Source organism: Colobus angolensis, unplaced genomic scaffold (genome assembly GCF_000951035.1).
Source record: "Colobus angolensis palliatus isolate OR3802 unplaced genomic scaffold, Cang.pa_1.0 Scaffold125, whole genome shotgun sequence".
Taxonomy (NCBI): domain Eukaryota; kingdom Metazoa; phylum Chordata; class Mammalia; order Primates; family Cercopithecidae; genus Colobus; species Colobus angolensis.
The window spans coordinates 5,323,636-5,351,627 of record NW_012113697.1 but is presented as its reverse complement, the minus strand read 5'-3'; the positions used below and the strand labels follow the sequence as shown (position 1 = coordinate 5,351,627).

General features: G+C 39.8%; 1 protein-coding gene across 2 annotated transcripts; it reads right to left on the bottom strand.

Moving 5' to 3' along the window:
- Positions 1-15: 15 nt before the first annotated feature.
- MYH2 (myosin, heavy chain 2, skeletal muscle, adult) lies at positions 16-27,416 on the bottom strand. Of its 2 annotated transcripts, none has more exons than XM_011933259.1 (40): positions 27,091-27,416; positions 26,829-26,871; positions 25,163-25,386; positions 24,918-25,061; positions 22,797-22,953; positions 21,561-21,588; positions 21,363-21,477; positions 21,172-21,264; positions 20,572-20,635; positions 20,347-20,445; positions 19,160-19,263; positions 18,499-18,637; positions 18,018-18,136; positions 17,779-17,928; positions 16,268-16,438; positions 15,835-16,144; positions 15,139-15,206; positions 13,883-13,970; positions 13,679-13,796; positions 12,730-12,853; positions 12,506-12,642; positions 10,814-11,069; positions 8,692-8,934; positions 8,424-8,600; positions 8,197-8,342; positions 8,023-8,113; positions 7,551-7,940; positions 6,614-6,740; positions 5,808-5,926; positions 5,470-5,666; positions 4,558-4,741; positions 4,316-4,481; positions 4,089-4,213; positions 3,622-3,930; positions 3,330-3,533; positions 2,624-2,749; positions 2,361-2,531; positions 2,173-2,277; positions 1,961-2,056; positions 16-300 (listed from the first exon to the last, which is right to left on the bottom strand). In XM_011933259.1, exons 3-40 carry the CDS (start codon positions 25,364-25,366, stop codon positions 148-150), a joined length of 5,817 nt encoding a protein of 1,938 aa, XP_011788649.1. In that variant the 5' UTR covers positions 25,367-25,386; positions 26,829-26,871; positions 27,091-27,416; the 3' UTR covers positions 16-147. The 2 variants fall into 2 exon arrangements, with proteins under 2 accessions (XP_011788649.1, XP_011788650.1); XM_011933260.1 differs by lacking the exon at positions 27,091-27,416 and adding an exon at positions 27,014-27,078.
- Positions 27,417-27,992: the final 576 nt, after the last annotated feature.

Below are 27,992 nucleotides of genomic sequence, written 5' to 3'. Positions count from 1 at the left end.
AGACCAGTCTAAGGATATTGTTTGCAAACTACCCTATGCTTTATTTCCTTTGCAACAGGGTAGAATACACAATAATTACAGAGGGAAATGACCAAAGTTGTCACATTTTGTGCCTGTCTTCAGTCACTCCATGGCATCAGGACATGGTCACTCTTCACTTATGATTTTTGTGTGAACCTCCCGGCTCTTCACGCGCAGTTTGTTGACCTGGGACTCAGCAATGTCAGCTCGTTCCTCAGCCTCCTCCAGCTCATGCTGGAGCTTGCGGAATTTAGCTAGATTGGTATTGGATTGTTCCTCCTGAGAATAAAAATGGAATTGTAAGGAACTCACACTTGCATCTTTCTAGACTCTTTAGACCTAAGAGAAGAAAGGATTCTTCTTTAGACCTAAGAGAAGAAAGGCATTTATGGAGAAGCAACATCTAGGGCTTATCATTGAAATTAATTTTAAGATTTATTTATTGGTGTCATATATATATATAATTATATTATATATATATCTTACATCTCTATTTTGGCAACCCATACACATAATATATGTACCACAAGTAGAATAAGAAGAAAAATATAAGCTTAGAGAGGAAGGCAAGAATATTAAAGTCATAGTTGTTAATGCTTGCTGTAAGTTGATGATTTTCACTTGGGTTAGTTTTTTTTTATCATATTAAGAATAATTTATTAAGTTTTTAAAAATTTTAAAAATTGAAATAAATGTATCATTTTGGCACGTTTCAAAATGGTTACTTTTTTCCACCTGCATTGGATGTAATGATTCTATTGACAGATTACCTAATATTAGGTAATCTTTATATTGTAAGAATTAACCTTATTTAATCACTGGAAGACGATTCCTTTAATAAAGTAAGACTTTTACTACTTAGTAATTTATATTTGCTGTAACTGTCTTTATGAGTAAAACTGCCTTTAGTTTTTCTCCCTCTGTTCTCTCTTGGACAGGTTTTGGTATGAGGGCTATGTGAGCTTCTTAAAATGAATTGGACAGCTTTCCATCTTTTCCCATGCTCTTGAACAGCCTACATAGCTGGGGGATTATCTGTTCCTTGAAATTTTGAAAGATCTATCTGGACTTGGGTCCATTTCCAGAAGTAAGTCAGCCAACTTGGTAATTTATATTCTCCTAGAAAAATCATCAATTTTTTTCAGGGCTTCAACTTTATTGATAGATGTATGTTTTATATTAAAAAGTAATCCTCTATATGTATAGCTTATTCCCTTTATCACTTCTAATGTTGTTTGTATTTTGTCTTATTTTCCTTGATTAAACTAGTTATAATACATTTATTTTATTAATTCCCCAGAAGTTACAAATATTAATGAAGTTATCAAATAGAAAATGGTATACTCTAATTCACCAATTTCTACTTTTATTGTTAACAGTACTTCTTCTACTGTTTTATTATTATTTATAATTTCTTTATTGGACTGTCCATTTATTTATTTATTTTTACTTTTGGTTCATCATGAAAGCATTTAAAGCAATGAATCAGCCTCCAAGCACAGCTTTGACTACATTCTGTAGGTTTGTAAAAGTAGCATCTTCCTTGTGATTTTTACTTATAATTAATAATTATTTAGTAATTATATTTTTATTTTCACTTTAAACCAAGAGTTATTTAAGAAAGTTAGTTTTTTAAATATGTAAGTACCCAAGAATTTTTGCTTATATTTTGTCATCACTTTACAACTCCATCATACTGTGGCCAGAGAATATGGCCTGTATTATTTCTACTTTTAATTTTTTTCAGGTTTCTTAGTGGATTGAAAGTTTACTTTTAAAGTGAAGCTACTGATATTACAAATGATAGACAATAATTATTGTACAAAAACAAATGTTAAGTACACATGCAGAAGTCTATAAAGCAAATAGCTTGTTTACTACAAGAGGTAGTAATTATTTATTAGCTTAATTTGAGGACTTCAATCTTAAAAATACTTACAGCCTCCTCAGCTTGTCTCTTATAAGATTTCACTTTTGCCTGAAGTTTATCTACCAAATCTTGAAGTCTGAGAATATTCTTTCTATCTTCTTCCGTCTGAAAGATTATAAAAAGTCCAGGACCTTAATTACTAAAGCACATGACTATTGCATCATTGCATATGAGTATTTAGAGTTCGACCAGCGCTTAGCTGCTAAAAACTACTGCCGTACCTGGTAAGTGAGTTCCTTCACTCGCCTCTCATGTTTGCGCAGACCTTTGACAGCCTCAGCACTACGCTTTTGCTCACTCTCAACCTCTCCTTCCAGCTCCCGTACCTACAAATAAGTAGGCTCTTAAGAACTTTGATCCAATCAGGCACTGAAAGCAGATGGAAATAGACAGATATTGGGAGACCCACCCTGGCCTCCAGTTTCTGGATCTGCTTCTTCCCACCCTTCAGGGCCAGCTGCTCAGCCTCATCCAGGCGGAGCTGCAGGTCCTTCACCGTCTGCTCCATGTTCTTCTTCATCCGCTCAAGGTGGGCACTGGTGTCCTGCTCCTTCTTCAGCTCCTCAGCCATCATGGCGGCCTAAATAGCAAATAAATCAAGAAAACCAAGAAAGTTACAGATGTCAGGAAATCTTACTGCTAAATCAGTGGGCAAGTATGCCTGCCACTCACATCAGTGATGGCCTTCTTGGCCTTCTCTTCTGCATTGCGGGCTTCTTGGAGAATGTCTTCCATCTCTCCTTGCATTTGGGAAATATCTGTCTCCAGCTTCTTCTTGGTGTTGATCAGGCTGGTGTTCTGTTTAAAAAGAGTTTGTACATTTTAAAAATTGTATTACCATAGTATTTATTGGTAACCACTTCTTGAAAAAAATTCAGATAGAAATCTACAAGTCAAAAAATACCTTTTAATATTAAAGAATTAAAGGATTGTGTTATGTAGTACAATTAAATAAAATAGAAGTATTATAGAATATTCAGCATCTTCAAGTGCATAGGTCGCAAGCAGACCAAATAGCTCTATAATTTTATAATTATCATTTACCAATAGACCATTCACAGGGATAAAAGTATAATGGACATGCGCATAACATTCCATTTCTCCAGAATGAAATGTGAATATTGATAATGAGGGCCAATAAAGATATTAACACAATAGAATATGGGCAGCCTTAGAATATTATAGGAAGCAAATCAACAATAGTTTTTCAAAGCAAAACAGGGAAAGATTTCTCAATAATGCAGAATTACTATTCTGTATTATTTGAAAAGAAAATTTGGTAGACATATTAGGTCTGGCTGTCTTATAAAAACTCAGGCTTATCTATTCTGGGACATACAAAATTTACTACAGGAGAGTTCTTTGTGCTGAATCCCACCTGGGTATGGAGGAGCTGAACACGCTCACTGGCATCCAGGAGCTCTTGTTCTGCGATTTTCCTGCTCCTCTCTGTCTGTTCCAGAGTGGCCCGCAGCTCCTCAATCTCAGCCTGCAGCAGGTTGGCTCTGCGCTCCACCATGGCCAGCTGCTCCTTCAGGTCCTCCTGGCTCCGGAGAGCATCATCCAGGTGGATCTGAGTATCCTGTGAAACAAACCGTCATTGAGACACCATGTTCTCAGGGTTGCAGGCACCCCAATTGTCCTGAGACCATCTCTTGGGACCCATTTACCTTGAGGATGCCTTGGGTGTTCCTGTAGTTCCTCAGGGCCTCGGCAGCCATGCGGTTGGCATGGTTCAGCTGGATTTCCATTTCATTGAGGTCTCCCTCCATCTTCTTCTTGAGCCTGATGGCATCATTCCTGCTTCTGATCTCAGCATCCAGCGTGCTCTGCATGGACTCCACGATTCTAACGTGGTTTCTCTTCAGCTGGTCAATTTCCTCATCTTTTTCAGCAATTTTCCTATCGACCTCAGACTTGACTTGGTTCAACTCAAGCTGGATGCGCAGGATCTTTCCCTCTTCGTGTTCAAGAGATGCCTTAATGACAGCAAGAGGTGACATTAGCAAGGAACCAAAAGCTTTATGAGGTTTTTCTGGACACCAATAATTTTGTGCTATGTGTCTTTTTATTCACTCTTTGCAGATGTACATAATTTTTTTCCAAATTTTTTTATAATGCACAATTTTACATATACCTCTGCTTCTTCTAAAGCAGCCTGAAGTTCACATTTTTCTTGTTCCACTTGTTTCTTTACTTTCTCCAGTTCATGGATACGTTTCCCTCCTTCTGCAATCTGCTCCGTGAGGTCAGAAATCTCCTCTGTTGTTTGAGTAAAAGACAGGTAGGTATTTGGTTAAACACGTGATGTAAGGGAAAGATTCTTCCAAGTTATGAATATTATTGAATGTGATAGGGACTCACGCTGTAAGTTTTTGTTCTCTCGCTTCAGGGTTTCTAGCTGATCCAAAGATTCCTCATAGGCATTCTTCATCTTGAAGAGCTCAGTGCCAAGGGAACGGGCCTCCTTCTGGGAGGCCTCAAGCTCAGCATGCGTTTCCTCATATTTCTGTTTCCATTCTGCCAGGATCTGAAAAACCAAGACCTGTTACCTGCTGTAAAGACAAAAGAGTAGAGTACAGAGCAGAGGATGCTGGAGGAATTACCTTATCGAAGTTCCTTTGCTTTTTGTCAAGGGCGGCACAGGCGGCATTTGTCCTCTCCACGTCAAGCATGAGGTCCTCAACCTCATTCTGCAGCCGCTGCTTCGTCTTTTCGAGGGAAGCACATTTGGCGTTCACAGCTTCTACATGTTCCTCAGCAGCCTGTAGCCTCTGGGCCAGCTTCTTCCTTGAAGATTATACATGTTTTCAGAGAGAAGTGAACCATAATATGAATTATCAGCTATTACCACACACACTGAAGAGTATTAGAAACTTCACAGTAATGCTACCCAGCCACCTTTCATTCTTTCAACATATATCGATAGGTCCCTTTTATGAAGCAGACTCTGGCTACACAGCAGTGACCAAGACAAAAAAGGGTCTGCTTCATGAAGATCACAAATAAGTGAGAGAGGTAAACAATAAGCAAATCAGAACATCGTAATAATACCTTACAGATATAAGTGCAGTGAAGCAAAATAGAGTAAATGGCGGGCAACTACTCTAGATATTCAGTGAAGGCCTCCATGAAGAGAGAATATTTGTGTCAAGAGCTAAAAGAAGTCAGAGAGTGAGCCAAAGGGAAGTCTGTGAAGAGTATTTCAGACAGAGGGAACAGCAGGTACAAGCCCCTGATGCAGCAATGAACTCATTGTGCTTGACAAACAGCAGTGAGGCCCCTAATTATCAGGGTAATTATTTGCTTTTCTTTGTTTTCTTAACTAGATTTTAGGATCGTAAGGCAGGGACCATATTTGACTTATTCATGCCTTATTCTCAGGGCCTGATTGTGACTGGCACATAGAAGCCAATTAACGAGCATTTGTGGACTAATTCACTGAATCTTCAAAGGTCATGTCTTTCTGATTCAATATGCAAAGTTTTCTGCTCATTCTCTGCTATCTGTGCACATACTTGGCCTCCTCCAGCTCCTCTGTGCGCTGGATGGCGTCCGTCTCGTATTTGGTCCTCCACTGGGCAACTTCGGTGTTGGCCTTGGACAGCGCCCTCTGCAGCTCAGCCTTGGATTCCTGCTCCTCCTCATACTGTTCCCGCAGCAAGTCACAGTCGTGGCGGGAAGACTGCAGGGCATGCGCCAGGGCGTTCTTGGCCTATGGAGACAGTTACACCTTCATTTTACTGGATATTTAAATATTTAACTCTTAACTTTCAAAACCTTTTGAAAGCTGGTATAACAGGCTCCATGTAGAATCAGCTCATATGGGAAAACTCTGTCTTAGAGTCATAATTACTTTTAGCTCCTCTTCAAGTTGCCTCTTTAATTCTTCAATCTGTTGAGTAAAGGCTTGTTTGCCCCTTGATAACTGAGACACCAGAGCATCCTTTTCATCGAGCTGGCGTGAAAATTCACCTGATGGACAAAAGAAATGGCACCATTTTTTAAGTGAAAAACAAGATTCTGCAAGCCCATGTTAGAAAGAAATTTTGACTCTTATTTTCCCAAATTGAGGGCTCAGATGGTTGAATTCTATGCTGACATCTTCATGTTCAGTGCCAAGTTTTCAGTTTTTATGGTAAAACTTTCAGATCAATCAGAATGAATAAATACAGCTTAAATTCTTTTTGTCCTTTCCATAACTGATTCTTTCAGGATTCTATAATATCGTATGAAACCTCGTGATGACTGTCAACGAGTAAGCTAAAATGTCTAATTCTACATAGTCCCCATTCCATAGGACTTTTGAGAGATTGGGCTATTCGTTGCCCCATTCTGGAAGTTAGTTGACCCGCATAAAATAAAGAGAAACTTGGCCTGAAAGAGAAGCCCTGGACTCATGCTGTAGTAACCCCTAATCCCAACGTCCTCACAATGAGCAAATACTCAAGGCCATTCTGGAACAGAGCTTGATCCTGTTCAATTGAAACCTTTATCTCCAGCATTGTCCCAAGATGACCTTGCACACAGGTCAGGTGTCTGAGTTGTTTGGTGAATCAGACATGTTCTCAGCTGCTATTATTAGGCTCCCATGTCACCAAATCAGTTATTCTTAATCGCATCCTCTCTACCCTGAAGCTGCACAGAAGAGGGGAGAGTTACCAGATTCAGTCTGCAGGCGCCCCCTCTGCGCAGTCAGGTCATTGATCAGCCGCTGCTGCTCCTCTTCCTTTGATTTCAGTTCACTCACTTGATCCTCTAGAGTCCGGCACATTTTCTCTAGGTTTCCCTATGGAAGAAAAAGTAAAAGAAGAAAACAGGGACCTTTTAAGCAAATAATAATCACCTTTGCAGTTGCTATACCTTCTCCCAGAAATAAAAAATACCAGTTTATCTTAATATAGAAAATAAACCAAATTGTCTTGTATGTAATGTAATGCATAAAAGTTTTTCTTTTTTTTCTTTTTTTTTTGAGATGGAGTCTTGCTCTGTCCCCAGGCTGGAGTGCAGTGGTGCGATCTTGACTCACTGCAAGCTCCGCCTCCCGGGTTCAAGCAATTCTCCTGCCTCAGCATCCTGAATAGCTGGGGCTACAGGCACGCGCCACCATGTCTGGCTAATTTTTCTTATATTTTATGAAAGCTAATCATGAAGCTTTGTTCAATATTAATATGAAAATGTTAAGGTTATGTTCTAATTTTAAGATTTTGTTAGAATTGTATAGTGTACATTTTCTAAAAGCATGTTCCAAAATTATTCATTGCTTTTATGTGTGATGAAACTTTCCTCACTTCAATTGCCTTGAAATTATTGGAGACCTTTGTTCTCTAACTGGAGACTTGGAGAACACAGATGGCTTATGTTCAAAAACTGGTGTTGTTGTTTATTAATGGTGTGATGGGTCAAAGTGCTTGGCCTCTTTGAATTTCTGATCCTTTATTTGTTAAATGGAAATAGTAAAAATACTGATTTTTTTGTGCTTACTTCCCTGAATTACTGCAGTTAACAAATGACTTTATGTGTAAAAAGTGCCCCGTGTAAACTATGATGTGTCCGTAAGGCATTCTTTTCAATAACAATTTCCCAGAACTTGTAGTACCTTGGCTTTGGAGACCGTTTCTACATTACTAGCAAGGTCATCAATCTCCATCTTCATCTCACTCTTCTCCTTCTCCAGCTTCTGCTTGACCCGCTGCAGGTTGTCAATCTGCTCCCCAAGCTCGGCCACACTGTCTGCGTGCTTCTTCCTCAGGGTGGCTGCTGTGGCTTCATGCTGCAGGGTGGCCTCCTCCAGGTCCCTGCGCATTTTCTGGAACTCAGCCTCCCGCTTCTTGTTCATCTCAATCTGGGCTGAAGTGGCCCCACCGGCTTCTTCCAGCCTCTCGCTGATCTCCTCCAGTTCCCGGGAGAGGTCAGAGCGCTGCTTCTCTGCTTTGGCCCGGGAAGCCCTCTCTGCCTCGATTTCTTCCTCCAGCTCCTCAATGCGGGCCTGGAAATGGTGCAAAATACAAACTCAGCTTCTTTGTATCATAACTGCCTCTGAGCCAGACTGATGAAAATCATGTACTTACTTGCAATTCTTTAATTTTCTTCTGCAATTGAATACCAAGTGCCTGTTCATCTTCAATCTTGCTTTGCAGATTGCTGATTTCAAACTCTTTCCTTTTAGAAAAGTAGCAAAGGACAACAATTTAGTCCGTATCCAATGTTGGAAGCAAATCCATAAGCAATTCTTTCTTACTTACTTTTTGAGCTTTTCATCAAGTTGCTGTTTCTCATTTTCAATGTCCATTATGGACTCTTGGGCCAACTTCAAGTCACCCTCAAGTTTCCTCTTAGCCCTTTCTAGGTCCATGCGAAGTTTCTTTTCTTGCTCCAAGGACCCTTCAAGCTAAATATAAATAATGTTGAATCAGAAGGAATGCTTACTTCCTTTAGAAGAAAATAATGTCCTTGATGATACTAGACTTACATCATCCACTTGTTGTTCAAGTTTGATTTTAGCTTTGGTCAGGGTGTTGACTTTGTCCTCCTCTGCCTGCAGGTCATCCAGGGTCTGCTGGTGGGCCTCCTGGAGAGCCTTCTTCTCCTTGGTCAGCTTAGCAATGGTTTCGTCCAGACCTGCCATCTCTTCTGTGAGGTTTTTCACCTACAAAGGTGAAGAAAGCAGCTTAGTTGTTCTAAAGCAGCTTAGTTGGGTGGCAGAACCTCTATACAGTATTGTAGAATATGATTGATACCTTGTTTTCTGTGGCATGTTTTTCCTTCTCAACCTTGGCCAGTGTCAGCTCAAGGTCATCAATGTCTTTCTTGAGTTCTGAACATTCATCCTCCAGTTTCCTCTTCTTGGCTGTCAGCTCAGCATTGATCTCTTCCTCATCCTCAGCTCTCTCTGTCACCTCTTTGATTTTGGCCTCTAGCTGGATTTTGGTTTTGATCAGCTGGTCACACCTTTCCTCTGCATCAGCCAAGCCTTCAGCTTCCTTAAGTTGGAAACAAGATCAAAATTGGGAAGAAAGAATGAAATACTTTACAATGATAAGAGTGTATGTTTCTGCATTTGATCTTTTGACTTTCCTATATTCATTTATTTACGCCTTCACAAATTTTTGTTTCATGAACTATCCTACTGTGTACATTTTCTACATGTGGGTAAGCCAAAATGTACCAGTTGTTGTTCTGTTCCCCTAAAAGAATGTATTCTACAGTAGATTAGAAAACCTATTTCCCAAAAGCTACCATTCATGTAGAAAGTAATTAGTGACATAACAGATCAGAGAATTTGGATCAGAGATGGTTTCATGAAAGAACCGCTATTTGATTTGGGCCTTGAGAGAGGGGCAGGATTTGCTTTTGCAGAAATCAACTTATTGTGGAGAGGAGCAGGAGGGGTGTGGGGAAGCATTCTAGCAGGACAAATTCAAGATACAGCTGCTACTGATTTTTTTTTTTTGTAGTACTGGAGGATGCTCCTGATTATGATGTACTAAATTCAAGTTGAAACATAAAGTAATCAAGAAATTCCTGGCAACCTGCTGTTTCCAATTAAGGGGGTCAGGGCAGGCAGGAAATGAAGGAGACACTGGAATATATACTCATCAGTAATCTTCCATATCAGCCTTTGAATACATTAAGCAATGCAGGGTGCTGTGTGTAACCATGTAATGAATACAGTGGTTTAGTACAGATTCCGCATAAATCTCTGGGGGCAACAGAAGAGAATACAGGATAGATTGGGAGGGCTCTCTTTCCTTCTGTAATCTAGAAGGAGTTATTACACTGCTCGGAGTTATTACACTGCTCAACGTTGACAGAGAGACCAGTCTTAACAGAAAAAAATATGACTTTGTGATAAGTAGACCAATTCAATTCACTCCAAATAAAACATAGTCTTATAAATTATAGTCTCAAGTTGATGGAAGCAGTTCTCAAATGATTAGTTCAGGAGAGGGCAGTGAGCAGGCTGAATGGAAGAAGAGAGAATTGGGAAGTAGGTTGAGCAACTTTGGTGCTGATGCAACAATGTGGGTGTGACATGATGGGACACTGACTGTGGAGGCAGATTAGAAAGGGAGTCTGAGTTTTTGAGATCAATATCACACGATAATTCAGTAAAATTTGATGTAGAGTGCTGTCAGCTGTTCCTATTCTAATTTAAGACCCGTGGACATCTAGAAGTTCAAGGAAGTTATAGAAAAATATTACTCTCTCCATGCTATCCTCCCCTTCATATTTTATTTGGGACTGTGTTATATTAAAATCATTTTTTTTTTTTTTTTATTTGAGACGGAGTCTCGCTCTGTCGCCCAGGCTGGAGTTCAGTGGCGCGATCTCGGCTCACTACAAGCTCCGCCTCCCGGGTTCCCGCCATTCTCCTGCCTCAGCCTCCCGAGTAGCTGGGACTACAGGCGCCCGCCACCTCGCCCGGCTAATTTTTTGTATTTTTAGTAGAGACGGGGTTTCACCGTGTTAGCCAGGATGGTCTCGATCTCCTGACCTCGTGATCCGCCCGTCTCGGCCTCCCAAAGTGCTGGGATTACAGGCTTGAGCCACCGCGCCCAGCCATTAAAATCATTTTTAAGGACTGTATTTAAAGGGAAAATAAGTCAAAAATCTTGTGGTTTGATGAAATTGTGTACAGTGGAAAATGAGGGACTTTTCTACCTACTGCCCTGGTACTGGTTTGTTGGGGGTTATTGGGCAATGGAGGAACGTTTGGACCTTTTCGTACCATTGGAGTGTTTTAACCTTTTCCCTCCAATGAGTGTCTCCCATGCAGTTACCAAACCCATGGCCCACAGTGGCCAAAGTCCTAGCACTTGCATCCTGGTTAGTGATACCAAGGGTGATATTCCAACTCACAGCCTGAACTTGGAGCTGCAAGTCATTTTTTTCTTTCAACAGCGTCACCATCTTTTCTTCCAGTTCCTTCCTTTTTGCCTCTGACTTGGCAAGTTCATCTTTAACTTTCTGAAATTCTTCCTTCATGGTGGCCATCTCCTTCTCAGTTTCTGCACTCTTCAGCAGAGGCTTGATCTTGAAGAAGAGTTTCATCCAGGGCCAGTGCTTGACATTCATGAAGGCTCTGATATTGTACTGGATACAGAAGATGGCCTCCCTGAAATTTAATTGATGCAAATTAGTATTGTGTGGCTGATGAAATGAGATGAAACCTTGGCAGTGAGAGTTGGAGATTTGGCTCCACCTTGTTCCTACTCTGCTTTCAAACATGCAGATGAAAGAAATTCTATTTTGGGATGATGGTCAAGGTCTTGCTAAGGTCACTCATTTCTCTACATCACTGCTTCTCAAACTTTGGCATGCATAAGAATCACCTGAAGGGCCTGTGAAAATACTGACTCCTGACACTCACCTCCACAGATTCAGATTCAGAAGATCTAGGGTGGGGCCTGAAAATTGGCACTTTTAACAAGTTTGCAAGGAACGCTGTGTTGCAAGTCCGAGGAGCACCCTTTGAGGAGCCTTACTGTACATCAGTGCTTCTCAAACATTGCTACTAAAACACCACTAAGGGCAGTGAAGGGGGAACACAGCTCTTTAGGGATATGTGGGGCCTGAGATTTTAAAAACTCAGAATTTCTTCAAAAATCTCTGGCATTATATATTGATGTTGTGTGAATGTTGCATTCTACTCTCTAATACCACTTTTGTTTTCATTTAGATGATTTTTAAAACTAATTACCGCATATATAGACAATTACCCAAATATATATATATATATCATGGATCATAACCAAAATTTATTATTTTTAATGAAATGGAATATAGTGGAAACATTAGCATAATTACAAGTGGTAAAAATAAAATTTGCTTCATGTAAATTATTTATATATCTGCATACACATATGTATATGTGTAGATGTGTAGGTGGCAATGTAAAATGTCTTTCTCAACATGGAGTAATGATCCTCGTTACATACGTCCTGTACTTTGAGACACCCGGCTCTACAGTCTTTAAATTCTGTCCTTGCATCAGATTAGATGACCGAAAAGCTACATTCCCTGATGACATTGTGTTAACTTACTGCAAAAAGTCTTTCACAGATAAATGGCCCCTAATATTTTAAATCATGATAGTTTGATAACATAAATGATCAGAGGGAAAAAGTTGTTTCTGCATCCTGTGTTAAAACCACTCTTGACTATACTGTCTGTAATGCAGGTCGATGTCCAGCTGCTACCCAGTCCTTCCCCACCTCTGCCTTTTCTTTGATTCTTACCTAATGATCTGCCCAATAAATTCATATTAGAAACAAGTACTAGGGCAAAAGTTTGCTTCTGCTTACTCACTGATGTATTTTATCTTGTTAGATAAGAAGTACACACACTTTATGCTTCTCAAGTTTTTACCCATACAGTCAGAAGGTGATGGTTCCTTCCTTAAGTTTTCTGGTACATGTATATTTCCACTTCATTATAGGACTCTTATTCGTTTCTTCTTTAGTGTCCTTATCATAAGCTGAGCCTTAATTGTAAGCCATTTCAAATATGTTTTTGAAGACAGAATATGTGAATAAACATAATGTTTTATACCTTCTCTCCACCATCCTCTGGTACTCCACTCTTGCCAAGAACCCTCTGCACCTGGCCTGGGTTCGGGTAATCAGCTGGGCCAGCTTGTCATCTCGCATCTCCTCTAGGAGCCCCAGAAGACCAGCTTTGAAAAAGACCTATGTGTGGTAAGAGTTGCAGATCAGAAGCTTTAATGAAGTTCAAAAGGACAGGAATAGCATCAGGTAGGATTTACAGAGTATTACCTTGGTGTGTCCAAATTTATACTGGGTGTGGTCAATGTCAATGGACGCAAGGAGCTTCTCAGAGGCCTTCTTGCTATCGATGAATTGTCCTTCAGGGATTGCACTTGCGTTTAATACCTTGTATCTGTTAAAGTACATATAACTTTTAAAAACTAGTTTACTGATGACACAAATAGTAGCTAAACATTAAATGATTCACTTTTTAAGGCAGAGCTTTTAAAAAAATATTATTCTTTGTTCACAGGGAGAACATTGTTTATATGAATGGTCATCCCTTTGGCAACCAATTTTTACTCCATTTGCCTTTCCCTCACAATTGCAACTTTCCTTTCTGTCTCATCAGACCCTGTTCTTAGGAAAGGGTTCTGCCTTAGGAAAGGCACACATTATGGTGTGTCTAACCAATAAAATGCAATGTGTTATCTTTACTAGATGCATTTGCTTTTTAAGGCCCTGAATCCAAGAGAGCTACTTGAGGTCAGGAGTTCAAGACTAGCCTGGCCAACATGGTGAAACTCATGGAATGAGTTTTCTAAACTACTCATGGAATGGTCTTGTACTTTTCAAAGCAAATTTTAACACATTGGGTACAGTGTACACTGCTCTGGTGATGGGTGCACCAAAAGCACACTAAAAATGCAAAAATTAGCCGGGCGTGGTGGCGCATGCCTGTAGTCCCAGTTACTTGGGAGGCTGAGGCAGGAGAATCGCTTGAACCCAGGAGGCAGAGGTTGCAGTGAGCTGAGGTCACGCCACTGCACTTCAGCCTGGGCGACAGAGCAAGACTTTGTCTCAAAAAAAAGTGCTCGAGACTTGAGGCTTGTAATTTTTTGACTTGTTTTTGTGACAAAACTAACAAGTAGAGGCATGTGTTTCACTAAATTGTTTTGCTTGCATTAAATTTGTTCATATTAAACTTCAGAATACACCATAATCAGGAGAAACTGACCTCTGTTTGAAGTCTGCATAAAGGATTCTGCTTGGGAATCCTTTCCTACAGATGCGGATGCCTTCCAGCACACCATTACACCTCAGCTGGTGCAGGACAAGTTCATGCTCCATGGCACCTAAAAATGCATATTTATTTCACTGCAGAGCTCTTAAAAGGAGGTGTGGCAGTCACCCTTTGCCCTTTCATTATAGAACTTCTTACCAGGAGTTTTAGTCTCATTGGGGATGATGCACCTCACAAAGTGAGGATGGGTACTCCTGAGGTTGGTCATCAGCTTGTTCAAATTCTCCTGTAAAATCGGGAGAAATCCTGTCATCTTAGACTCTAGACATGGATATGAGCAGTCATTGATGTCTATAAAATCAATATCTATAGCTGAGTTGAATAACCAGTATGGACTGCGTTCATATAAGGCAACACTTTGAATGCTTCTTCTGAGATGCACTTTCCTCCTCAATAGATCTTTCTGCACTTGAGTTTCCAGGAGTTACACACAGAAAGCATCCTGGCATGTGCTTCTTTTCAGTTTATACCAACACCATCCTTCTTCCTACCCTGGTCCCTGGCCATACACATACATTTACAAGGCCATTGCCTTCCCATGCAAGATGATCGCTCCTTCTTCTACTCAATTCCATAGTTCTCCAATAAGGAAATGGAAGCCTGCACCACATTTGGACTTTTTCCTTATAATACAGCTCCTCTTTTCCAGCTCTGTCAAGTTTTGGGGATAAAGATTATCTACAGGGGAGCAATCCTACCAATTATAATTGAAAATTGACTCGATGAAGAGCAAGGATACATATTAGTTGCACTACAGATTTGCTGCTAGAATTCATGAGTTCATTAGCCATCCTGATGTCTTTTGGTCTCGCTGAGTTCATGTCATTGCTCTTTTTCATGGCTCAGCTAGATTGTGAATGGCAGAGTATTATGGTCTATAAAATTTTCTATAAAATATTTCTCATTATTTGACTTAGCATGAAAGGTGAACTAATAATTTCTGAGTAATTTAAATCCCTTCTTTCCAAAGTTAGATCAACAGAGTCACTAGTTACTATCAGTCCTTTTCTAAACTACTCATGGAATGATCTTGTACTTTTCAAAGCAAATTTTAACACGTTGGGTACAGTGTACACTGCTCTGGTGATGGGTGCACCAAAAGCACAGAAATCACCACCAAAGAACTTATGCATGTAACCAAACACCACCGGTTCCCCCAAAACCTATTGAAATAAAAAATAAATTTTAAAAAAGAAAAGACGAGGGGAATTTTGCCCAGCAAGATGTCAAAGCATATTATAAAGTAATTTTAATAAATGTAATGTGATATTGGTACATGAATAGATAAATATATCCTTAGAACAAAAATAGAAATTCAGAAAAACAGACCCATGTAAAAAAAAAAAAAAAATCCCAAAGTAATTGGAGAATGTCAAAAACAATTTCTTCCTTACTCTGAAAAGGGCAGACACTGTCTGGAAAGAAGAGCCCTTCTTCTTACCGCCTTTCTTGGGCGCTCCTTCTGAAGAAAAAGGAAGAAAATAATTACAGTTTTGAATTGGCAGGGCTACTTCTTGGCTATTTGCTGATTTCCGTGTTCATCGAGTGGAGCCTTTTTTCTACTCAGCTGGCCTCTCTGATAGAGCCTGAATGAATCTTATTTTTCAACTAAGTTTGCAGCCACTTATCTGTGATTCTTTCTTCAGTGGGAAATGAGGCCAGGGATATTCACCTGACCGTATAGAGAGGGATTCCCTAATATTAGTTCACGCGGGGAGCACTAACTTCAAAAATCATCAATAGAAGCTAGTACTGAGAGGCAGAAGTTTGTCACTCTGTTGCCTAAGATTTATGCCTTCAGATACTCTATATCCTGCAGATGTGGAGGAAGAAGTAGGAGAGAATCGTAGAAGCTGAGGCTTTTCATTGGTTGACAGTCTGATAATTCCTCTCTGACTCTGCAATAGGGCTCCTGTCAGTAGTGGAGTGAGCCACAAATATGTAATTACAAGGCTGACTATCTATTCAATACTTGGAGGAACCAGGGGCTTGGTCTGCAACCCTTCTGCCAGGCCTAAGAGATCACTAGCTTCAAATTTAACATCATGTTTTGTAATACCTAGAGAGTATTATTAACATTTGAGCATTACCTGCTTCAGCAGTTTGAGTCCCAGAGAAGAGGTGAGCTAGAGTTTTCATTGCAGACTTCTGGTACAGCCCCACCACGGTCTCGTTCAGGGGGTCTTTGTTCTTCTCCAGCCAGCCAGTGATGTTGTAGTCCACAACACCAGCATAGTGAATCAGAGAGAAGTGGGCCTCAGCTTTGCCTTTGACCACCTTGGGCTTCTGGAAGTTGGCAGACTTGCCCAGGTGCTGGTCATACAGCTTGTTCTTGAAGGAGGTGTCTGTTGCCTTAGGGAACATGCACTCCTCTTCCAGGATGGAGAAGATGCCCATAGGCTAAAAAGCAGACCACAACACAATACTGCACTTCTATTTTTTTTTTCTGTCTGTAGAATTAAAATGAAAAGCAGTGAATAATATAGTTGCCACAAAATATGGTTTCGGAAATGCAAAACCAACCTTCTCGATAAGCTCAATGCAGGCAGCCAGGTCCATCCCGAAGTCAATGAACGTCCACTCAATACCTTCCTTCTTGTACTCCTCCTGCTCCAGCACGAACATGTGGTGGTTGAAAAACTGTTGCAGTTTCTCGTTGGTGAAGTTGATGCACAGCTGCTCCAGGCTGTTGAACTAAATAAATAGATATGTTTACTTCTCTCTTAAGCAAATTGAGCATCTTTTAAAATACAGAATTTTTCCATTTTAAAAATGTGTGTCCAAGAGCCTTCATATTATAGATGTTAAAATCATTGGATTAAAGAGACTTTGAAATGAAAGGTGAAAAGTATGGAAGATTTGAGGGCGTATGGAAGCTACTATTTTTCTGCTGTCATTTTGTAGAAAATCCTACCATTATGATATTCTTTTCCTGTGTTTGCTTAAATTTATTCAGCTATTTTCCTGAGTACCTACTTAATCATTCAGTGTTTATTCCCATTATCTTCTACATTTTCCAGAAGGTTTACAGTTTTCTGTTGACTTATTTAGAAGCCAACTTGCAACCCCTGAGAAGCTGGCTGGGAGGAGTCTATCTTGCATGGCAATCACATGGTCAGCATGGCAAGTGAGCAATAATTGCCACCCGGGTTGTTATTTAATGTGAAATGAATAAAAAAAGATCAAGATACCAAGTGTTATATAAAGTATGACAATACACATTTATATTTTGAAAATACACCAAAATACATCATCTTGGTATTCACCAAAATGTTAATATTACATATAAATAGTAGAATTATGTGAAATCTTTTTCCTTGGGACCTTCTATGTCCTCTGCAATGCCCTAAGTTTTGCTTGTATAATTAGAAAAAAAAGTAAACTTCTTAAAAACTATAATCAAGAAAAATATATTTCATAATCAAATATGAATTTTTTTTTTTTTTTTTTTGAGACAGAGTCTCGCTCTGTCGCCCAGGCTGGAGTGCAGTGGCCGGATCTCAGCTCACTGCAAGCTCCGCCTCCCGGGTTTACGCCATTCTCCTGCCTCAGCCTCCCGAGTAGCTGGGACTACAGGTGCCCGCCACCTCGCCCGGCTAGTTTTTTGTATTTTTTTAGTATTGACGGGGTTTCACCAGGTTAGCCAAGATGGTCTCGATCTCCTGACCTCGTGATCCGCCCGTCTCGGCCTCCCAAAGTGCTGGGATTACAGGCTTGAGCCACCGCGCCCGGCCTGTTTCTCAGCTCTTATTGTCTCTGAGTATTTCTTAGAATAGACCTTCAATCCCACTGCACTAAGCTAATTCAGAACTCCCTTTGGATCATATAGCAAGTTGGGGAGTCCTTATTAAGTGTATTGTTGTTTTTTTATAGAAGTGGAATTGCTACTACAGTAACTGCCCAGTTACTCTGTTTTAAGGCTTAAAATAATTTCAACGGTGGTAAGAAAAGGTCATAGTCTTCACTAATTCCTTCATATAGATATTTCCATTGCCTTACTGTAAAATCCTGTCACCAACCAGCTACCAACTCACATCAAAAATCTCAAAACCAGCAATGTCCAAGACCCCGATGAAGTACTGCCTGGGCTGCTTGGTGTCCAGCTGCTGGTTGATGCGGGTGACCATCCACAGGAACATCTTCTCATAGACGGCTTTGGCCAGAGCACCCACTGCATTGGTCACCTTAAAAGACAAAGTTATAACTCTCGAAGTTATTAGAGGTCTGTGAAAATGCTTTCATCCTTGGCAGTTAATTTGAATTATGCACCTACCTGTTCTACAGTCTGGCCTTTGGTGACAAACTCATTGCCGACTTTGACCCTAGGGTAGCAGAGAGCTTTGAGCAGATCTGCGGAGTTCAGACTCTGGAGATAGGCTGCCTTGTCAGCAACTAAAAAGAAGAAAGAGTAGAACAGTGTTATTGTGGCCCAAAGAAACCCACTTCCTTAAACATATTTTTTAAACTACAAGTATTTTGTGCAGTGTTTCAAATACTTTCCGAGTATCCTTACTCATGTTTTCACTAAGTTCAAGTTTTTGATTATGGGGTAGTTTGCCCTAAAGAACTTCAATAATTATAAGAAACATCTACCTGGTGCTTATGTTTCCCGTGGCATATTATTTAGGTATACAGATACTTTCAAACTTAATTCTTAAAAGTGAGTTTACCTTCCCTAGGAAGATTCATGGGTAACAAGTTAAGAATGTGATTTTCAAACAAATGCAAGATCGTGTGGGTGACTTAGTTGATACCTTCTGTGCCATCCGGCTCTGCTTGCTCCTCACGCTGCTTTTGCTTAAATTTCAGGTTCCCATAATGCATCACAGCCCCCGTGAGCTTGTAAATGGAGACCTTTTCTTCATTGGTAAAGCCCAAAATATCAATAGCACTCTGTCAATATAACCAATAGGATAGCTGTTAGGTTGTGATCCGCACGCTTACTATTAATAGTGCACGCTCCCGTTGCTGGCCTGAGGAAATTATCAGTACTAATGGGAGACAAGGAACCCCTTAGATTGGGTATATAGAGAGTTGGTCAACCAAAGGCCAGCACAGAGCATTAGAATTATAGGTGCACACCCTCTGAGATTCAAAACATGAACTTAGAACAGAGAATAAGGATAGTAACTCTAAGGAACTTGTTATTTTGAGAGATGGTAGGAATCTAATGCAAGTCAATTGCAAAAAAAAAATAGTTTAGAAATTCAGAAATGACAGATCTTTAGAAGAATGTTAACGGGTAAGTAAAATGCTGTAGGGGCACATCGTACTCTTTTCATTTGACTCCAGGGGGCATGTCCATTTGCATCCTGGAATCTTTCTTTGCCATTTCTACTAGACACTGAATATATATCTGGATCACCATTACTCTGACCGACCATAACAATTCCGACTTTCTTGTGTTCTACTTACATCTGTGGCCATCAGTTCTTCCTGATCATCAATGCTGGCGACACTGATCTCCCCTTGACTGACAAATGGGTAGTCATATGGGTTCGTGGTAATCAGAAGCATTTCTAAGTACAGGAAACAGAGCAAAGATAAGCATAATTATCTTCTTCATTAAAACAAGAGATTTCTAGACAAATTGTGAGGCACTATATGGTGCTTGGTTGATGATTGATGGGCACTGAAGAGGCATTTAAAGGATATTAGGCACCATTGCAAACGCCTTGAAGTTGATGTCATGGTGCCCTTATAAATCCTTATTAAAAAAAAAAAATGGCCGGGCACAGTGGCTTATGCCTGTAATCCCATCACTTTGGGAAGCCAAGGCAGGTGGATCACCTGAGGTCAGGAGTTCAAGACCAGCCTGGACAACATGGTGAAACCCCATCTCTACTAAAACGTAAATATTAGCCGGGCATGGTGGCGCATGCGTGTAATCCCAGCTACTTAGGAGGCTGGGGCAGGGAGAAACGCTTGAACCCGGGAGGTGGAGGTTGCTGTGAGCTGAGATTACACCATTGCACTCCGGCCTGGGTGACAAAGCAAGACTCCGTCTCAACCATCAAACAAACAAAATTATTGTAATCCAAAGAGGATAATCACATAGTGGGAAAAGTTGTATCACTATAGTGTTGATTATATACAATCCAGAATTGGAAATAATCTATCTGCAAAGAGGGTATGGTTAAGTAAATTGTGCTTATTTCTAGAATAAAACACTATGCAACCATTGGAAATAATGATGTGGAGCTGTATTTAGTGACATGGAAAAAGCTATGATATATAATTGCTCAGTAAAAAAGTAGATTACAGGGGAGCATGTAACCACAATTTCAGTTATGAAAATTGTATGTATGTGTCTATATGTAGAGATATGTACATAGAAAATAACTAGAGTGATATTCATCCAAGTGTTCATGGTGGTTATTTCATAGTAGTAGGAATTAGAGATGTTATTTTTACTTTTCCTTTTACTTTCCTTTGAATTTTTCTAATAAGCACGTATAAATTTTTACCAAACTCACAAAGCTATTTTAAAAAATAAAATGGCATATAAACTTGACAAAATTCAGTCACAGAATACTAGGTTGGACTATGCATTGATAGGTACTGATGCAGTAATTCTGGGAAAGAATTATGACATTTCTTACCAATTAGTTCTGGTTTCTTATTCGATGTAATCTGATAAAAAATATGATAACTTCTCTCAGCCTTAAGCTGGAAAGTAACTCTAGACTTCTCTAGCAGATCTGGAAGGAAACAAATAACAAATAAGAAAAGTGTAAAAATTCATGTGACATGTGAATTTGATTTTTTGGTCAGTTTTTTTAGGTCATAAGAATCAGGAATGATTTTAAAGATATCTGAACACTTACATGTTTCAATATCAGCAGATGCCAGTTTTCCAGTAGTGCCAAAGTGGATTCTGATGAATTTACCCTTGAAATAAAAACGAATATTACTACCTTGTTTTAATATAATATTAAATCTTTGAGAAATTCAAAACATTTGATGCTAGTGCTTTAATATTAAATCAATTTGGAGAGTATCAGGTAGAAAAAGGTGTATCTCCTGTCTTATAAGTAGAAGAGTTTTATCTTTGATTTAAAAATCATAAACATTTATTAAGTATGTGAAGTAATGGATATGTTAATTAGCATGTTAATCATTCCATAATGTACACATAACATATATCAAAACATCACATTGTATTTCATAAGTACAATTATTATTTGTGAATTAAAAATTTTTAAATTGTGAATAATTGTAGATCATGACAGGTAAGAAAGAACTCAGGAAAAAGGCCATGTATCTTTCAAGATGGGATTTGATCCACGTTATTACATGCTCAGAGGAAAAGGAAAGAACAATGATGTAATACAATGGGAACGAACAAGATTCAGAGAATGTATTTACAAACATCTCATAAAGTTTCACCAGTGAGCAGTATCTGTTCAAGTGTCCAAGAGACTTACAAAGCGAGAGGAGTTGTCATTCCTCACGGTCTTGGCGTTGCCAAAGGCCTCCAGTAGGGGGTTGGCACTGATGATTTGATCTTCCAGAGTTCCCTGTAAAGGCAAGAGCAGTCCTTGCATCTGGGGCTTGGGAATTTCCTACCTGAGAGTCCCAACAGAGCCTGGATTGTGACTGTGACAATCAGACTCACCTGCATTTTGCCAGAAGTAACTTCTTCCTTCTTCTTCTCCCCAGTAACTGCAATTGTTGCAAAGTACTGGATGACACGCTTGGTGTTCACAGTCTTCCCTGCACCAGATTCTCCACTGTCAAATCAAAACTCCATCAGATATGGTCTCAAAGCTAGCAGCTATCACAACCGTGTAAAGAAAGCATAAAATGTACTTACGTGATCAGGATTGACTGATTCTCTCGGTCTACAAAATAAATTATAGGCATTTAATACTGTTTTCTTACATATTTGCAAATGATAAGTGAAGGCAAATGGAATGAACTTAGCATTATGCAGTCTGGGCTTTGCAACCTTTAGGGCTTGGCAGTCTCTAGACCTCCCACTTTCTCCTCCCCAACTTCAGCACACATCTACCCATTTAAACAGAACACCACCACTTTTATTGGTTTTATGTTCAAATCTTCCAAGAAATATTTCATTTGAGGAAAAAGATTCTAAGATGAAGGAAAATGTTTGAAAGCCACTGTGTAAGTGATGACCACATGGCTGTGTATTCCTGAAGCACTAGACTTTTTCTTTTTAATACTTGATCACTAAATAAACAGTGAAAGTAGACTCGGCTCTTTGGTTAGGTTTAGATGACAATTTAAGTTAGGACTTATATATTGTGGGTCCAAGAAGTATTGAAGAATGAGCATCAGAGATATTTCTAGTGTGTGGGAAGGAGTAAGTACAGTGAAGGTGATAGCTTTAGAAACACAGCTTCAGTCATATTTTTAGGAAAAGGTAAAATTTTGTTTTGATGTTTTACTCTCTCTGAACAGGAATTCTCTAAGCCCCTTCTCCAGGTGCCACAAGTAGTTTAGATTGGTCTAGCCAAGACAATATTGTAGGAAGCAGATTCAACATCTAACTGTCTTAACACCAAATACACCTTAAATCTCGAGCCTGTTCAGGTTGGTTCTGGGAAAAGGGCAATAACACTGTGCCATCCTTCATATAGAGAGACTGTTTAATCTGTCACAATTTAGGATGCTGAGGCTAAAACTAGAGAGACAAGTTTTACTCTTCCATTTTTTGGATCATAGTAATGGAGACACAGTTTGTATGTGTGATTGTGTGTGCATGAGTGTACGTGTGTGTATACATACACAGAAATATTTATATTTTTGCTCATATTTATTTGAGTTTCTGAGTCATTCAAAAGTATACTAACTAACCATGGCCAGCCTGTGTTGATCTTTTCAAAGTTTAAGAGATCATTAGCAATTATGTAACATTAAGGATTACAAATCAGCATTTCTCCCCTTCCTGGACCTTCTGCTTCATAAATATACCAGCCTCAACTAAAAGGGATGATCTCAAAGAATGTGTTGAGATTGCCTCGAGTCTCTTTCTCCTATGGTTCTACTCTAAAAGTTTATGCACTCATAAAGCATTCGGCTTACTCACCAGTCAGCATGAACTGATAGGCGTTGTCAGAGATGGAGAAGATGTGGGGCGGGGCCTCCTGGCGCTTTTTGCCTCGGTAGGCTGTCACCACCTCGGGGTTATACACTGGCAGCCACTTGTAGGGGTTGACAGTGACACAAAAGAGACCTGAATAGGTCTGTGAGAAGGAAAAAGAAAGAATAAGTACCCAAAGACCTTTCCTGTTATTTGTGGAATTAACTTATGAATTGAATGTTTTTTTGAGACAGGGTCTTGCTCTGTCACCCAGGCTGGAGTGCAGTGGTGCTACCTCAGCTCACTGCAGCCTCAACCTCCTGGGCTCAAGCAATCCTCCCACCTCACCCTTCCAAGTAGCTGGCACTACAGGCGTACATCACCATGCCCGGCTAATTTTGTATAGGCTTTTTGTAGAGATAAAGTCTCACTTTGTTGCCCAGGCTGGTCTGGAAATTAATTGAATTTTAACAAAAAGGAGCACTTTGAGTGAGTACTCTTATTTCTTCAAGGTATCAGCATGAAAACTAGTTGGCGGGTTCAACAATGTGATAGCAGAATCCTGAGGGAAGTGACTACAGTTCAGATTTCTTATTGCTCTCCTCAGGGCTTTTCACAGTGATTTTTACATAGCAGAAGAAGAAATACATGTTGTGAAACACATGTGCTATGAAACTTTTTATTGTTTTATGGAAATGGTTTATATTTTCTTTGCAGCATTAAGACAATTCAAATTTATGAGAACATAAATTTGGACATAAGCTAAGTGGCCAACAGTAAGGGTATGGTTAGGTGAACTATGGTAAATCTTCTAAGACAATATGATGCAGGCATTTAAAAAAGCAAACATGAAAGTATACAGCAGCACTCAGAAAATATTTACAAAACGTTTTTAAGTTATAAGGAAACAGAACACAAAATGATATATATACATTATGATTACAACAGGGGGATTTTAAAAATCTTTGACAATTGGTTCAAGACAGGCACCAACCAGTTAGACTGGATGCTGACCACCATCAACACTAGGTACACTTGTATAGGTGTTGCCTAGCTAAATATCGGCACTGGCTAAACTATGCAAAAATATTAATGTAATATAATCAATTGGGTTTAAAAATATTTACTGCGTGTGTATTATGTGCAGGTCTTTGCCAGACAGTAGAAATGAGACCTGATAAATGAGATTATGTCCCTCAAGGAATCCCCAGTCTATGTAGGAGACAGTCATGTAAATGAATGATCAAGGAGAAACATGGTCAGTGTTAAGGCAGGGACAGGAACAAAAGGACAGAACATCTCACTGCTTGGGGAAGTGGGAGAGGTTTCATCAAGGAGGTGGCATTCCAGATAGAAGGGACCAGAACACACAGATACAGATTGCTGTTATTTTAGGGGAGTGAAAATGAGTGAAATTTGTTTTTTTCAAAAAAACAAAAACAAAAAACATTTTAGGCCGGGCCTGATAGCTTATGCCTATAATCCCAGCACTTTGGGAGGCCAAGCCCAGGAGTTTGAGACCAGTCTGGGCAACATAGTGAAACTCTGTCTCTGCTAAAAAATCCACACACACACACACACACACACACACACAATAGTCGGGTATGGTGGCACATGCCTGTAATCCCAACTACTCTGGAGGCTGAGGCACAAGAATTCACTTGAACCCAGGAGGCGGAGGTTGCAGTGAGCTGAGATCGCACCACTGCACTCCAGCCTGGGACACAGAGTGAGACTCTGTCTCAAAAAAAAAAATTAAAATAGTTTCAAGTGTTAAAACATGTTTATCTTTTCACTCTGGATGATTCTGCGGCTGGAGTGGGGAAGAGGAATGGGGAAGATGACCTGTGATTGAAATGTAAGCAGTAGCTGCTCAAATGCCTGCTTAAGGGTTTCATGGCAAACCCAGTCAACATGGACAGTGGCCTTCCCCAGCTTTGGATGGAAAAACAAGGAAGTGCTGGCTGTTGAGCTGTGCTTTACAATAGCAATCATGAAGCCTTTTTAGTTATGCTACGATGAAAGTGAAATGGGTCACTACCTGTGACCTGTATATGCTCAGTGGAAGAAGCGGGATGGTAAGGTACATGAGGATGATTATAAAGAGTGCTGGCAGAGGGTACTCACGTAGATCATCCAGGCTGCATAACGCTCTTTGAGGTTATACAGCACAGCAGGCTCATGCAGGTGAGTCATCATGGCCATGTCCTCGATCTTGTCATATTTGGGAGGGTTCATGGGAAAGACCTGATCATCCTTCACTGTCAGAGTCTGGTAAACAGGAAAGATAACCGTTTACATTAATTGAGTGACCAAACAACACCAACAACAAAAATCAGTAAAATGTGGCAAGCTCCTGGGATCCTACTCACTGCTCCTCCCTCAGTCTTCACTGTCACTTTTCCTCCTTCTCTGCTCTGGATGGTTCCTTTGACAAAGGATTCTTTGGGCTCCGCCACAAAGACAGACGTTTTGGCATCAAAGGGCCTATTCTGGGCCTCAATGCGCTCCTTTTCAGACTTTCGGAGGTAAGGAGCAGCCTCCCCAAAAACAGCCATTTCTGAGTCCGAACTCATGGCTGCTGAGCTCTGAGGTCCTAAAGGAGATAAAACATTTCACATTAGAGAGTCTGGATTGCCATATATACCAATAAATCTTAATATTTGTTGTATTTCATAGCCCCAGTTGGAAATTCCACTAGACAGGTCTACTGTTCACCATGCTATAGTTACTGAGACAAACATAATCATGAGAGCGAAAATGCATCAGGTGGTCTCTGTGTACCCAATACCGTATTCAGGGCTTTGCATCTATTGTCTTATTTCATCTTCCAAGACTCACATCCTCATCGGGAACTGAGTTACAGTCCAGTGCTGCTGTCAAGTAGCTTGTGACCTTGGGTCTGTCACTTGATTATTTTTTGAGCCTTAGTGACTCCATCTTTAGAATAGGGATTATAAATTCTGCCTTTCTTAATTCACAACCCATGATATATGGTGAAGATACTTTGAAAAAGAGGTTCAAATGATGACTGAGAAAGTAATTTGAAATTGTTCAGGCTACCATTTATATATAAGATGTCATGAATTATCATGTCACCAAATTCCATGTTTTGAATGTAATGTAGGAGAACTTTATTTCCTCCTTTACCTGTTCAGCCAGATTTGTTCAAGTTCAGTGTTTTATTGGAGATTATAATTTTGTTTCCCTTTTTTTCTTTTAGGTTAGGTGCTTAGTATAGTTTCTCTGACACAATTTTTTGCATATTAAATACAGTTCATCAGTTTAACCCCTTTAAACTAATTAAGGATAAAAACAGTAGCCAACGTTAACCTCATTCTTCTACATCAAAGGGCTCCCTTTGCTATTCCAAATTTTCCTTTGAAACATGCAGGCCCTGTTTGCTCCATTCTATGTGATCTGCAGATTGCCAGTGGAATCAGTAGAATGAAAGGTTTGGAAAATAACGCTACCACAGTCATTACATGATCAAATTACTTGAAACTCATTTGAATCATCTCTCCTAGTCTCTCCCTTTAGAAATGCAGTATGTAATGGGAGGGCATATTAACACCTCTATTATATATAAGAAAAATGCCACAGCACTCAGCATTGTGTAAGGCGACTTTTTACAAGGCCTTTAAGAAGTTTAAAGGAAGGATTGTCCTACTTACTTCCTTTTGACTTTGTTGGATATTATGTTTACTAAATGAATTCTAACAGCAGGATGCATTTTTATCAAATTTGAGATTTTTAGCCAGGGAATCTGAGGGTAGACTCTTTTTTTCCTGCACAGACAGTATATTTATTCAAAGCAATTCCCCTGCTCAAATGTCACCCCACCAATGCTTGAGCCGTAAATGAGGATGTGTGCATTGTCCTGAAAAGACAGTCCTCCGTTTCTCACCCCTTTCCTGAAGCACAGTTGTTAGACGGTATTTACTGAGACAAGCACTTTCTGAAAGGTTACTAAGTGACAGAAATCCATCCCAGAGCCTCTTACATTCTCCTCCAGGAACTGGTTAGTCCAAATCTTACCTTGTTACCAAGTGAGAAGATGTAGCCTGGGAGTGAGACAGTTCTATAAAAGAAAAGGGAAAAGCACTTGATTAGTTAACCAAAAAGAGAGGGAAAAACATCCCATTTAAGGCATTACTTGCTATTGTAAACAGAAGTAACAAAATTCATAGAGGTAAAATGTGCAGTTCCAGAAGGGGCAGTACCAGAACTAGCAGCTGCTGCTGACACTGGGCGGTGTGACCGGTGTCCCTCTTGAAAGGCCTGTCCTGCTCCCACTTACCTTGGAGCTTTTTAAAGCAGGACGAGTCAGCCTCATTCCAAGGGCTCTTTTATATGGATAGCTATGGAAACAATGCAGCTGCCTCTTCTTTCTTAAGTCAAAAGGAATTGTTTGGCAAAATACCTCTTGGCAATCTAGCGTCCCCGCATAATTCTCATTCATATTAAGAATGGTTGGATATAATTAGAAATATTTTTCTTATTGAGTATGTGAATAAATCTCCAATGGATAATTTGAGAAGATGATCTGAAAGAAAGAGTCAAGCTGGGGGATAAAGGCCGTGGCTGGGCAGCCAGGATACCTGGTTTCCCTCGGAACTTCTTTTTGGCTTTGCTGGGCATACCATTCGGGCTTGCCTTGCATCACTTTTGCATATTTCACATGTTAAGTCACATAAATAAAATACAACTAGGTATTTTAATTTTGTGGACAGTTAATTTTTACCTGTGGATCCTTTCTTTCCAGCCCTGCAAAATTAAGCGATGTGCCTTCAAAAACTTAGAGACAGAAAGTCCTCTCTGTTGTTCCAATATTTCTGTAGTTTCAGAATTTCCTTGCTGTCTCACCTTTTTGCTTTTGCCAAAGCTGTTCACTCTACTCCGCGCACTATTTCCTGTCCCCCCTACCCATTTGACTTGCCTGCAATAAAAAAGGCTGAATATTTTCTAGTAGCAGAGGCGTTTTTAGAGGGTACTTTTCAACATTTTTTCGTGTCATAGCCCACTGAGAAAAAAATGACAATATTAGTGTCGCATGCTAGAGTAATGTGGCAGGGATTTGTAAAGGGCTTGGGGAGAATATTTTTAATTTTTTTACATTCCTTTATGTAATATAAATATAATAACTATGATACGCATAGCATTAAGGAAGATATTAAATACTGAATATGTCGGAAACTTACA